At 51.7% G+C, this 13613-nt stretch overlaps 1 protein-coding gene and 1 pseudogene across 1 annotated transcript; one reads left to right on the top strand and one right to left on the bottom strand.

The window, feature by feature from the left end:
* Positions 1 to 309: 309 nt before the first annotated feature.
* LOC100585604 lies at positions 310 to 2986 on the top strand (annotated as a pseudogene).
* A 3171-nt stretch (positions 2987 to 6157) lies between these two features.
* On the bottom strand, positions 6158 to 12498 carry LOC115833703 (uncharacterized protein C5orf60-like). The gene is made up of 4 exons (XM_030808442.1): positions 12406 to 12498; positions 7624 to 7708; positions 6686 to 6746; positions 6158 to 6476 (listed from the first exon to the last, which is right to left on the bottom strand). Exons 1-4 carry the CDS (start codon positions 12496 to 12498, stop codon positions 6158 to 6160), a joined length of 558 nt encoding a protein of 185 aa, XP_030664302.1.
* Positions 12499 to 13613: the final 1115 nt, after the last annotated feature.

Below are 13613 nucleotides of genomic sequence, written 5' to 3'. Positions count from 1 at the left end.
TCCTCAAAAGCTGTGAAATTGAGGGAGCCTGAGCAGAGATCTCCAAGGAACCAGGTACTATCTGTGTGCCAGGGTGAGAGGACAGAAAACGGACCAGGTCTGTCTCTGACAGGTTGAGCAGGTGGAGTGGGAAGGAGGGATCTGGAAGGCCAGGAGGGTGGAGGGAACTGCAGGGGTGGGTGATGGTGGGCGGGGCTGGGCTTTAGCCTTCTCCTCCCACTGCCCACCCCGCCCTTAGGAGCCCTTTGTGAGGGGGAGGCCCCAGCTCTGTGATGTGGGCCTGGGCCCCAATAACTAGTCCCAGAGGGGATGCCCAGGGCTCAGCTGCATGAGGACAGCAGTGCAGTTGACATGGACATTCTCTTTCCTCTGGGCAGTGTTATTAGTACAGAGCTGTGCCCCAGCCCCATTCCCGAGATCATCCATTTCGTCCTCTTCGTTGTGTTTAGCCTGGTAATCCTGATCATCTTACGCCCCTACATTCCCAGGGAGCCGTCCTCAGTGCCTCCCAGAGAGGAGAACAGCGAGAATGTAAGGAGCCCTCAGCCCACACCCGGCAGAGAATGATTCTATTTTTCCTGCTCTCTTTTCCACTTTTCCACATCAACCAGAGGCGCTCCTGTGATGGGAAATCTCATCATCCCTCTAGGGACAGCAGGGCAGGCAGGGGTTGGAGTGGGCATAGGATTTCCATCCCAAGCTCCCAGACCATCTGTGGGGGTGCGCGGGAAGTGTCACAGCAAAAGCAAACCCTGGGACTCAGCAGCGAGGACCCGGTCATGAGAGGGGTGAGGTCTCTTTGGGAGGACAGGCCCTGAGTCCGGGCTCATCAGCCGCCTTCCCACGCAGGTGCCTCAGGGCCCAGCCTCTGTTCGAGGTGCTCTGGCGGCTGTGCTGAGCCCCTGAGAGCCTCCCACCTGAGACTGGAGTCGCCTCTGGCCTCCTCGGAAGCAGAATCCTCCCTGCCAGCCCAGAGGCACCTGCAGACCCAAGTGTGTGTGTTTCCCAAGCAGCGGAACAGGGACTGAGGACGCCCAGGGCGGGCCTCACGTAGAAAACCCCTCTGTGCTTTTCAAAGAAGGAAACCAGAAAAGGTTATTATGCACTTTAGAAACCAGTGAAAGAGAAGCACACAGGGCTCTGTGAGCTGGGCGGAGAAAGTGTGTCATTCACGAGCACTGTGGGTCTGCAGCTGTGGGGACAGGAGACTGAGACCTGGCCTGCGCCCTCTTTCTTGTCTCTCAGGATCAAGCTGAGGAGGGGGAATGGATCAGGATCGGAAACAGATATATCACTTTGAAAGGTAAGGCTCTGAGGGTCCCAGAAGCCCCAGAGATGACAGCTTCACCTGTCCCTAGGAACAAGCACGAAGTCTCCTAGGAAGTCATCTGCAGAGGCCTGATGGGGAAGCTCCCGGTAGGGCAATTGGAACCCGGGATCCGTCTCCGATTCCCTGCTGGGATGAAGCCATGGGGTCCAGGGAGCGGGTGTTGCCCAGGAGGGGACCAGTGACCACCTGGATGTGCAGGAGGGGATGCAGGTCTATGTGGGCAGCTGTTTAACATGGCTGAGTCCTCTGAGACTGCCCCTGTCCTCTCTCCCCAGGAGGTGGTCGTGACCCCCATGATGGGGCGTGTCGGGAAGCACTTTGGAGATGACAAAGTGCTGCCCACCGGGCACCTGGCTATCACTCTTGGGGCCCTGTGGCCTTGGACAGGGATGCTGGGGCTCCAGGGTCTAATCCCCGATCCCGGGGTCTCCCCTAAGGGCACATGCACTCAGCCTCCTGTAAGTCCCAGTTCCCTCCCTCGCCGCCATAACCCATCTCCTGCTTTCCAGATTGCAGAATTCTCTTGAAAGAACTGGAGAACCTTGAGGTCTACGCTTTCCTGCTGAAAACGTGAGGCTCTTTCCCCTTCTCTCCCATGTCCTCCTTCCTACCAGGGCCTAGGATGCCACCCCCAGGGCCTGGGGCTGATCTGGGAGGGGAGATCACAGCTGTGATGGCACTAAAGCCCTGGGCAGGGGTAGGCAGAGCTTTGTGAAGTCAGCAGGGGGGGCCCTGGAGGGATGTGGGCCGCAGGTGCCCAGTGCTCCCCGCTGCAGCCTGTGCCTCCTGTCTCCTGCAGGTGCCTGAGGAAGCTCCCTGGGGGAGAGCAGCTTCCACTGCCTTCTAAGCTGAGACCGCCTGAGCAAGTTGTTCAAACAAGGCCCTTGGAGAGTTCACTGGCCAGGTGGGGGGTGTGGGAAGGCTTCTCCCACCAGGTTGTCAACACGGGCTCCTCGGCTCCTCTGGCCTCCACGCCATCATCAGTCCCAAAGACCTCCATAGGGTCCTCTGGGTCTCTGTCATCCCTGAGCTCCTCCAAGCTACCAGTGTCTTTGTGTCCCCTGAAGCACCCTTTATACGAGCCATATGCAAGCACCCTATCAGCAAACCTGGGCACCTCCATAAAATCCCTGGGGTTTCTGTCATCCCTGAGCTTCTCCCAGTGACCAGAGCCTTTGTGCTCCCTGGAGCATCTTTCACACAAACCACGTGGGCGTTCCCCTCCCTGACGACAGAATCCTGGCCCGGTGTCCTGGTCCGACTCCAGGCAGGCTGATTCTAGAACTGACCCCATAATATGTCCAATGTGCGACACCCCTGAGCTGTGTAGCTGGTGGGTGCCTTCTAGCCCTGGAGTGATCCGAGGCATTGGTTGCCACAGTGATCCCAACCTGGGCCCCTCCTGGAGGCAGGAGGCTGCGAGAGCCTGGTGCCACTGCACCTCCTCACAGTACCCATTCGAGCACCCTAATCTTCCCACCCACCTACCAAAGGCTTCCTTCTAGGGAGACCCCACATGCAGGCAGGCGGAGGCAGGGGCCCCACTTTCCTCAGCCTGAACGTGCCAACGCTGCTGGACGCACAAGACACCAACATCCCAGACACTCCCATGGACACCGCATATCCGACATCCACGAACAACTGGGAATCTCCTGAGGACAACTTGGAGGCACGTCCCCTCCCTGATCCGGGCACCCCACAGATGCTGGAAATGCGTGTTCTAATGGATTGGGAGAGGAACGAGTGGAGACGCTGGCTGTGTCTAGGCCAAGAGCCAGCCTGTTCCGGTGCACACGATAAAGTGTTCAAGGCAGTTTATTAAAGTAAAAGAGAAAATACGACCTCCGTGTTAGTTTCCTGTGGCTGCTGTAACAAGCTACCACAGGCCTGGGGGTTCACAGCAGCAGAAACTTATCCACTCACAGTCCCGGGGGCCAGAAGACAGAAGTCAAGGCCTGGAGAAGGCAGGGCCATGCTGCTCCTGCGGCTCCTGGGGAGGAGCCTTCCCGGCCTCTTTGGGCCTCCAGCGGCTGCTCTGGGGTTCCTGCGCTGCGGCTGCGTCTCCAAGACCTGCGCCGTCTTTCATGGGGCCTTGTTGCCTGTGCAGGTCTGGGTTGAAGCTCCCTTGGCTTCTGTGTGATAAGGCATTTAGGGCCTGCCTGGATGACTCAGGATATGCTCCTCCTCTCAGGGTCCCTCCCCTAATCACGTCTTTCACCATACAAGGTGATGTTCACGGGCTCCATGGCTTAGACATGGGGTATCTGTGGGAGCCATAACCTCTGAGTCATTCAGAAGAGGAAGGGGAATACAGAAAATTGAGTCTCTCTACTAGAAGTTAGGAAAGGAGAGAGGAAATAGAAGTTTAGAAAAGCCAGGACAAAAAAATTTAGTGGTGGAAATAATTCTCACAGATCAGTAAAAACCAGAACCATAAATGGACAGAACAGAGCCTGTCCAACTGGACACAAAACAAAATCTAGCCAGACGTTGCTTACAAAGGTCACGGTGAAGCGTAGAAAGGTAGAAGGCAAGAGGGTGTGGAATATGCCAGTGTGAATGTGGATGGGAAGAAAGCCGGGGTGGCCGGGTCAATACCCAACCTAGACTTAAAGACACAGAGGCCCTGGGAATGGAGACTGCCAGAAGATGCCGCGGCCAGAGCCTATGAGGGTGAGAGTCAGAGAAGGTGACCAGCTTTGTAGAGGAAAAGGACCTCCCTGAAGGCTGTGGGGCCCGTTCCAGCCTGGCTCTGGGAGGACAGCTCCGACCCATCCTCCCGTGGGTGGGGTGGCCCTGGCCCAGACTAGGGATGCTGCAGGGAGGGCCAGAGGGACCTGCTGTGATCACGAAGTTGGGAACTGCCTAAACCGTCTTCACAGAGCCTGTGTGTCCAGACGGGAAATCCAGGCACGTGGAATAGGATTTGCAGGCCATGGTTGCTGAGGACAAGGCTGGGTAAACACTGGGCTGGTTTCCAGGAGATGACAGTGAAGCCGCAGAGAAGCCTAGGGAGGGCAGAAATGCACAAGGAGGGGTGGAGGCCACAGCCTGGCTGGTCCTGGTGTCGGGGACAGGAGGTGGATGTGCTGGTCCCTGAAGCCCGGGCAGCATGAACTGTGTGTGGAGCCAGGTTTATCGAGCCCTCACAGGCCTGGCCTTTCCCTGCCAGGGACGTGCCATTTTCCCCGCCAGCAGCCTCCATCCCTGCGTCCTGAGCCCTCAGGCACCCTGTCGAGGAAGTAGGAATCAAAGACCCACCCTCCAGGACCATGCAGGCTCCTTTGCAGTTGGAGAGCTTCTCGGGGCCAGTCTCCATTTTAAGACTAGAGCCTCTCCAAGCTCACCAGCACCGTCACCACGCACGCGCACGCACGCGCACGCACACACACGCACACACGCACACACAGCACGCACGCACACACGCACACACGCACACACGCACACATTCCAGAATTTTAAACACAGTCCAACAAATCTCAGCACTCACCAGAACTATTTCAGTATTTTTTTTTTTTTTTTTTTTTTGAGACGGAGTCTTTCTCTGTCCCCCAGGCTGGAGTGCAATGGCGCGATCTCGGCTCACTGCAAGCTCGCCTCCTGGGTTCACGCCATTCTCCTGCCTCAGCCTCCCGAGTAGCTGGGACTACAGGCGCCCGCCACACGCCGGCTAATTTTTTGTATTTTTAGTAGAGACGGGGTTTCACCGTGTTAGCCAGGATGGTCTCAATCTCCTGACCTCGTGATCCGCCCGCCTCGGCCTCCCAAAGTGCTGGGATTACAGGCTTGAGCCACCGCGCCCGGCCTATTTCAGTATTTTAAGAGCCTGTATCAACCATATGTGAAGGCCATTCCATCTGGGATCTTACACCAAGTCTGGGGTCTCTGTCAGGGGTTCTCTCATTCGAGTGTGGGGAGCCTTCCTCCTTCAAGGCCATTCAACTCCCTCCAACCTCATGCCCTGGGCATCCCCCCACCGAGGTCAGCCCTGGTTGGGTCCCAGCAAAAGACAAGGTTCTCTCCTGATGGCAGAGGGTCATCCTCCCCACCCTTAGGCCCCCGCTCTGCCTCAGCTTCCTGCTACAAAGCCTGGACTGACCCCAGGACCTGGGCTGGTGGGCTCCTCCACCACCTTCAGAAACAGCCATGAGCCAGCAAGAGTAGGGGAAACCACATCACCCCCATGAGGGGCAGGCAGAGGGGTGGTCTAGGGGTGGGAGTGTGGCCTCTGGAGCCAGACTGCCTGGGCTCAGATCCCAGCCATGCCTTTGACCGGCCATGGAACCCCGAGCAGTCAGCTGACCTCTTCCAGCCCCAGTGCCCTCATCTGGTAGCAGCCCAGGCGGGGTCTTGGTGTCACGTCCATCACTGGGGCAGGTTGTCAAAGCACAGCATATGGTTCATCAGTTATGGGCAGCACAGCAGTACAGTCCCCTTACAGAGGAGGAGGGAGGCTCAGGTGTGAAGGACATGACCAGGGGACATGCTGCTGAGTGGCCCCATCCCCATCCAGGCCACAGCTTCAGCCTCCTGGCCACAGACTGTCCCCAGGGACCCCTGGGCCACATCAGCAGAAGCTGGAGGACGCGGGCCTCTTGGCCCTGGAGTCTCAGAGCCTGTGTTGGTTAATTTGATGGGTCTGCTTGACTGGCCCACAGAGGGCAGACATTTGGCCAAACATTATTCTGGGTGTGTGTGAGGGAGTTCTAGGTGAGATTAACACATGAACCAGTGGACTCTGCAAAGCAGATGGCCTTCCCCAGTGTGGGTGGACCCTACAATCCATCAAAGACCTGAACAGAACACAAAAGCCAGGGAGGGGAGAATTCATTCTGGGTTTGGTGATAGGGTGCTCGCAGGTGGCCGGTGTGAAGGATGCTTCAGGGGACACAAAAGCTCTGGTGGCTTGGAGGAGCTCAGGGATGACAGAGATTCAAAGCACCCTACAGAAGCCTTCGGGACTGATGACAGCGTGGAGGCCAGAGGAGCCGGGGGAGCCCGTGGGGACAAGCTGGTAGGAGAAGCTTTCCCACACCCCCCACATGGCTGGTGGTTCCTAGCAGGTGCTCGTTTGTACACTGGCCCTGGGCGTTCTTCGCGTGGAAGGTGGTGGGAGCTGCCCTCCCCACGGAGCTTCCTCAGGCACCTGCAGGAGACAGGAGGCACAGGCTGCAGCAGGGAGCACTGGGCACCTGCGGCCCACACTCCTCCAGGGCCCCCTTCCTGACTTCACAAAGCTCTGCCTACCCCTGCCCCTGGGCTTTAGTGACATCACGGCTGTGATCTCCTACCAGGGCTGGCATCCCAGGCCCTGGTAGGAAGGAGGACATGGGAGAGAAGGGGAAAGAGCCTTACTTTTCCAACAGGAGAGTGTGGTCCTCAAGGTTCTCCAGTTCTTTCAAGAGACGTCTGCAAGCTGGAAAGCGGGAGATGGGTTATGGTGGTGAGGGAGGGATTAACACTTGAATCAGTGGACTGCAAAGCAAAGGCACTCAGTCTGGCCAGGAGGGGGTGACTACCTCCCACAGGCCCCCGAGTGGTGGATGCATCCCATGCCAACCTCTCCTGGCCGGGCAGTCCAGTGGGTAAAATGAGGTGGGAGCACTGGCCAGCAGATGAGGGCAGAATCCCACCCTCCTGGCCCCACAAAATGACGGAGCCCTGTGCAGCAAAGACTTTAGGAGGTGGCCAGATGTGGTGGCTCACGCCTGTAATCCCAGCACTTTGGGAGGCCAGGGCAGGCAGATCACCTGAGGTCAGGAGTTCAAGGGCAGCCTGGCCAGCATGGTGAAACCCCATCTCTACTAAAAATACAAAAAATTAGCCAGGTGTGGTGGCTGGCACCTGTAATCCCAGCTACTTGGGAGGCTGAAGCAGGAGAGTCACTTGAACCTGGGAGGCGGAGCTTGCAGTGAGCTGAGATTGCGCCACTGCACTCTGGCCTGGGCAACAAGAGTGAAACTTCATCTCAAATAAATAAATGTGTAACTTCATCTCAAATAAATAAATATGTATATCTCACTGTTCATTATCATATGGCATTTTCCTGGACAGTTTGTACACACATACACATGTGTACTTAATAATGGAAGACAACTATTCCAAATATAGTAGAAGAAAAACAAATTTTGTCCAGAGGTTTCCAACACATTTTATTTTGCAGATCACAGATTTAGAGCTTTTGAGGACCTTCATCTCTATCAATTCCTATAAAATGTCCAATCAATTTCAGTTTCATAGCAGGCTCTTCTGTACTGCACGCCATGCTTATAGCTGGAGGTCTGGTCACACACACTTAAAGGTTGCCCGCTGGTTCCTGGAGATGGTCATGTCTAAGAAGCCTCTTCCAGAGAGCTTCATCTTCCCAGGGGAAGGTTCCTTTGGCAAGAAGTGGATAAGTTTACACATGTGGCTTTGGTGCCTGTGAGCAGGAAGTGTCAGAAACTTTCAGGATATGCTGCTTCTCTTAGGAAGTCAGGCACCCAAGAATCTAGTGCCCTTGTGCTTAATGAGAAGGATTTCCTCATTGTTCAGTGGGTTAAAATACAAGGAAGCCAGCCAGGCGCGGTGGCTCACGCCTGTAATCCCAGCACTTTGGGAGGCCGAGGTGGGTGGATCACAAGGTCAGGAGTTTGAGACCAGCCTGGCCAATATGGTGAAACCCCATCTCTACTAAAAAATACAAAAATTAGGGGCGTGGTGGCGCACGCCTATAGCCCCAGCTACTCTAGAGGCTGAGGCAGGAGAATCACTGGAACCTGGGAGGTGGAGGTTGCAGTGAGCCGAGATTGCGCCACTGCACTCCAGCCTGGGCGACAGAGCGAGACTCCATCTCAAAATAAATAAATAAATAAAAATTTTATATATATATATATATATATATATATATATATATAGAAGCCTCTGTTTTTAAGTAACACAGACAACATCTTTTTAGATCACCTATTTATTCTAGAACTACAGTTTTTGTTGTTGTTGTTTTGTTTTGAAACAGTCTCACTCTGGGGGCCGGGCGCAGTGGCTCATGCTTATAATCCCAGCACTTTGGGAGGCCGAGGCAGGTGGATCACAAGGTCAGGAGATCGAGACCACAGTGAAACCCCGTCTCTACTAAAAAAAATACAAAAAAATTAGCCGGGCATGGTGGCGGGCGCCTGTAGTCCCAGCTACTCGGGAGGCTGAGGCAGGAGAATGGCGTGAACCCGGGAGGCGGAGCTTGCAGTGAGCCGAGATTGTGCCACTGCACTGCAGCCTGGGCGACAGAGCCAGACTCTGTCTCAAAAAAAAAAAAAAAAAAAAAAAAAAAAAAAAGAAACAGTCTCACTCTGTCACCCATACTGGAGTGCCCTGGTGAGATCTCGGCTCACTGCAACTTCTGCCTCTCAGGCTCAAGCGATTCTCCTGCCTCAGCCTCCCAAGTAGCTGGAATTACAGGTGCACGCCACTACCGCCTGGCTAATTTTTGTATTTTCAGTAGAGATGGAAGTTTCACCATGTTGGCCAGGCTAGTCTTGAACTCTTGACAGCTATGAGCCACCTGCCTTGACCTCCAAGAGTGCTGAGATTACAGGCGTGAGCCACTGTGCCCGGCCTAGAACTACAAAAATTAATTCAAGAAAATATAGGTCCCAGGAAACATTTAAGAGTTTTATAAAGCTAAAATCTAGTGTTTTCTGGTAAATTGCACTTTAGCTGAAACCCCCCCAATGCTTCTAAAATAATACTAAAAGGGGCATCTGGTATGACAGGAGCAATGTTTTTCTTTTGTGACACCCTACCTTGTTTTAACCTGAGTGACTCTCTCCTAGCAGAGAGAGAGCCAGACAGACTCCATTTTAGTTTCTTCACTTGTAACCCCTTTCACCGCCCCCCAGGCATAGCTAGTGTAAAACTGACTCGAAGCACGTCCAGGAATGCACCTGTTGATAAGATGTTGAGGCGAGCTGCACCAGCAGCTCCTTGGGGCGCGCACGGCGGATGGCACCCAAAACCCCTGCATTTATCTCTTCGTGATAGTTTAAGCCCCTGCACCTGGAACTGTTTATTTTTTTGTAACTGCATTTGTAACCAATCGATTTTTTAACTTTTTGCCAGTTCTGCTTCTGTAAAAATTGCTTCAGCTAAAATCCTCCCCTATTCAGACCATGGTATAAAAACTAACTTAGCCCCTTCCTCGGGGCCGAGAGAATTTTAGGCGTGAGTTGCCTCTCGGTCGCCAGCTAATAAAGGACTCTTTAATTTGTCTCTAAGTGTGGCGTTTTTCTATAACTTGCATGGTTACAACACTTTTTTGAGATGGAGTCTCACTCTGTCCCCCAGGCTGGAGTGCAGTGGTGCAATCTCAGGTCACTGCAACCCCCACCACCTGGGTTCAAGTGATTCTCCTGCCTCAGCCTCCCGAGTAGCTGGGATTACAGGTGCCCACCACCACACCCGGCTAATTTTTGTATTTTTAGTAGAGACGAGGTTTCACCATGTTGGCGAGGCTGGTCTCAAACAACTGACCTCAGGTGATCCACCCACCTCAGCCTCCCAAAGTGCTGGGATTACAGGCATGAGCCATTGCACCCAGCCATACAGGAGCAAGTTTAAAAATTAAATATGTATTTAAATAACAAGCTTACATTTAAGCTGTAACACTGGCAATGCAGATTTTGCATTACGGATCACAGAAAGCGTGCATAAAATACTAGTGGCCCAGAGATCAAAACAATGCTAAGAATTAGGCTAAATAGCTGCTGCTTTTAAGAAAATAAAAGGCCTGAAATCAATATACAAAATTTTACAAAATGTATTGGCCGGGCCCAGTGGCTCATGCCTGTAATTCCAGTACTTTGGGAGGCCAAGATAGGGGGATCACATAAGGTCAGGAGTTTGAGACCAGCCTGCCCAACATGGTGAAACCCTGTCTCTACTAAAAGTTAGAATAACTAGCTGAGCTTGGTGACGTGCGCCTGTAGTCCCAGCTACCTGGGAGGCTGAGGCTGGAGAATGGCTTGAACCTGGGAGGCAGAGGCTGCAGTGAGCCGAGATCATGCTATTGTACTCCAGCCTGGGCAACAGGCGAGACTCCATCACAGGAAAAAAAAAAAAAAAGGGTATTAAACACTACCACATACAGAACAATCTTTGTTATTGACTAAACTTAAAAGTTATTTGAGTAATTAGATATTGCAAATGAGCATAATACATGAACTTCCTTTTGGAAGGCAATTTCTGTTACACCAAGAAACATCTAATTTTGGCCCGGTGTGGTGGCTCATGCCTGTAATCCCAGCACTTTAGGAGGCCGAGGCGGGTGGATCACCTGAGGTCAGGAGTTTGAGACCAGCCTGTCCAACATGGTGAAAACCCATCTCTACCAAAAATGCAAAAAATTAGCCTGGTGTGGTGGCTCATGCCTGTAATCCCAGCACTTTGGGAGGCCAAGATAGGCGGATCAGCTGAGGTCAGGAGTTCGAGACCAGCCTGCCCAACATGTTGAAAACCCATCTCTACTAAAAACGCAAAAAATTAGCCAAGGGTGGTAGCGGGCACCTGAAGTCCGAGCTGCTTAGGAGAATTGCTTAAACCCAGGAGGCGGAGATTGCAGTGAGCTGAGATCGTGCCACTGCACTCTGGCCTGGGCAACAAGAGCAAAACTCAGTCTCAAAAAAAAAAAAAAAAATCTAATTTATATCACATACCGAAAAATATCTCTTTTTTGCTGTCAATAAAGAAAACAGTTGGCCGGGCACGGTGGCTCACGCCTGTAATCCCAGCACTTTGGGAGGCCGAGGCGGGCGGATCAGGAGGTCAGGAGATTGAGACCATCCTGGCTAACACAGTGAAACCCCGTCTCTACTAAAAATACAAAAAAAAAAAAAAAAAAAAAAATTAGCCAGGCGAGGTGGCGGGTGCCTGTAGTCCCAGCTACTTGGGAGGCTGAGGCAGGAGAATGGCGTGAACCCCGGGGGGGCGGAGCCTGTGGTGAGCCGAGATCGCGCCACTGCACTCCAGCCTGGGCGACAGAGAGACTCTGTCTCAAAAAAAAAAAGAAAAGAAAACAGTTAATAGTATTACTGTAAATATCAGGAAGGCTCCAAAAAATATTTATTTTTGTCTTCAAAGTGTTTGTTATGCAGTGAAGCACTTGCTGTGTTGAACAGAATGCAGTACTGGAAAATGCCCTGAGTGTGAGATGCTCTTGAGTGACAAGACTATGCTTTTCACATCAAAGACTCGAAGGAATCGTGCTACCCTCTTACACCTGGGATGCCATCCTGTGCCACTTACCAATGCTGTCTTTCCAGAAAACCATTCAAGACGGTATAAAAAGATCAGGCTTATATGATAAACATACATAAAACGAAGAGACAACAGCTGCTATTTGACACTACTATTGGTAATGTCTGTCATATGTGAAAGCACTTTTATTTTATTTTTAATTAATTAATTTATTTATTTAAAGATGGAGTCTCGCTCTGTCTCCCAGGCTGGAGTGCAGTGGCACGATCTTGGCTCACTGCAACCTCCACCTCCCTGGTTCAAGCGATTCTCCTGCCTCAGCTTCCTGAGTAGCTGGGATTACAGGCACCTGCCAACACGCCTAATTTTTGAATTTTTAGTAGAGACGGAGTTTCACCATGTTGGCCAGGCTGGTCTTGATCTCTTGACCTTGTGATCTGCCCACCTCAGCCTCCCAAAGTGCTGGGATTATAGGCTTGAGCCACCGCACTTGGCCAACTTTATTATTTTTTTGAGTCAGAGTTTTGTTCTTGTTGCCCAGGCTGGAGTGCAATGGCGCGATCTTGGCTCACTGCAACCTCCGTTTCCTGGGTTCAAGTGATTCTCCTACCTCAGCCTCCCGAGTAGCTGGGATTACAGGCATGCGCCACCACGCCTGGCTAATTTTCTGTATTTATAGTAGAGATGGTTTCTCCATTTTGGTCAGGCTGGTCTCAAACTCCCAAACTCTGGTGATCTGTCTGCCTCAGCCTCTCAAAGTGCTAGGATTACAGGCGTGAGCCGCCGTGCCTGCCTGTGAAAGCACTTTTAAAAAAAGAGCATGTCTGCTGCCTGGCCACATTCTGTACCTGTTCCCAAACCCCAAAGCCAGTGATGTCAGTGGTTGTGAGGGCACTGAACGTGTGCATGATTCCTGCAGCTTTCCCGTTGAGCCGGACCATGTTCATCAATGCTTTTCGGTACATTAATTCTACATCTTCTTGGAGGACCACTAGTTTAATTTTATTTCATTTTTCAAGAATATCCAGTCACTGGTGCACAGCTGTTGCCATTTGTGCCCCCAGGGGATCTTGTCGACTCTAGTAGATCCCCCCAGCACTGTGTTATCTGGCATAATAAATTCACTGGGCTGTAGTTGTAGTGACTCCTCCAAAAACAACCCAGTTTGGCCATCTGTTACAGACATTCCTGCTTCTTCGGCTGTGGCTTTAAAGGCCTATCAGTCAGCTGGCTGCAGTGGCTCACGCCTATAATCTCAGCACTTTGGGAGGCCAAGGCAGGTGCATCGCCTGAGGTCAGAAGTTTGAGACCAGCCTGGCCAACATGGTGAAATTCCATCTCTACTAAAAATACAAAAAATTAGCTGGGCGTGGTGGCGCATGCCTGTAATCCCAGCTACTCAGAAGGCTGAGATAGGAGAATCACTTGGGCAACAGAGTAAGACTCTGTCTCAAAAAAAAAAAAAAAATCCTATCTAATCAATGACATCACCTTTCCCTGCCAGTCGGTTTGTTACCAATGAAAGAAAATATATGCAAATCAGTTTTTAGTTCAGAAAATGTTTATTTTATTGTATCTTTGAATTGTTTTATTGTTCTGCATTTTTTACTTCAAAAATACCTGTTTTTTTCTGTTTTGTTTCCTTTTTTTTTTCAAGAAATGTTTTTAGTTTCCTTTTTGATTTCTTCACTGACCATTACCATTATTTATATACCATGTACTTGGAGAGTTTCCAACGTTTCTCTTGTTATTGACTTTTAGTTTTATGCCATTTTGGTCTGAGAAGATACTTGCTATGATTTTCATTTTTTAAAATGCTTTTTTGAGATTTGTTTTGTGGCCTAAAATGTAGTCTATCCTGGAGAATGTTTTGTGAGCTGATGAGAAGAACGCACGTCCTGCAGTTGGTGGGTGGAATGTTCTGTAATTACCTGTGAAGTCCCTTTGACTTATATTGGAGTCAGTCTGGTCGTTACTTTTCTGCCTAGAGGGTGTGTCTGTTGCTGAAAGTGGGTGTTGGTGTCCCCAGCTATTACTGTCTGTCTCTGTCTGTTGC

This window comes from Nomascus leucogenys, unplaced genomic scaffold (genome assembly GCF_006542625.1).
Source record: "Nomascus leucogenys isolate Asia unplaced genomic scaffold, Asia_NLE_v1 Super-Scaffold_3019, whole genome shotgun sequence".
Taxonomy (NCBI): domain Eukaryota; kingdom Metazoa; phylum Chordata; class Mammalia; order Primates; family Hylobatidae; genus Nomascus; species Nomascus leucogenys.
The sequence above is the reverse complement of the archived record's forward strand: the minus strand, read 5'-3'. Positions and strand labels throughout refer to the sequence as shown.

Coding starts and splice junctions, on each gene's coding strand:
- LOC115833703 (XM_030808442.1), bottom strand. CDS start 12,498: ATGGTCCGGCTCAACGGGAAAGCTGCAGGAATCATGCACACGTTCAGT. Junction 7,709..12,405: donor GCTTTGGGGTTTGGGAACAG/GTACAGAATGTG, acceptor TTCTTGCCAAAG/GAACCTTCCCCTGGGAAGAT. Junction 6,477..6,685: donor CACACTCTCCTGTTGGAAAA/GTAAGGCTCTTT, acceptor TGTCTCCTGCAG/GTGCCTGAGGAAGCTCCGTG.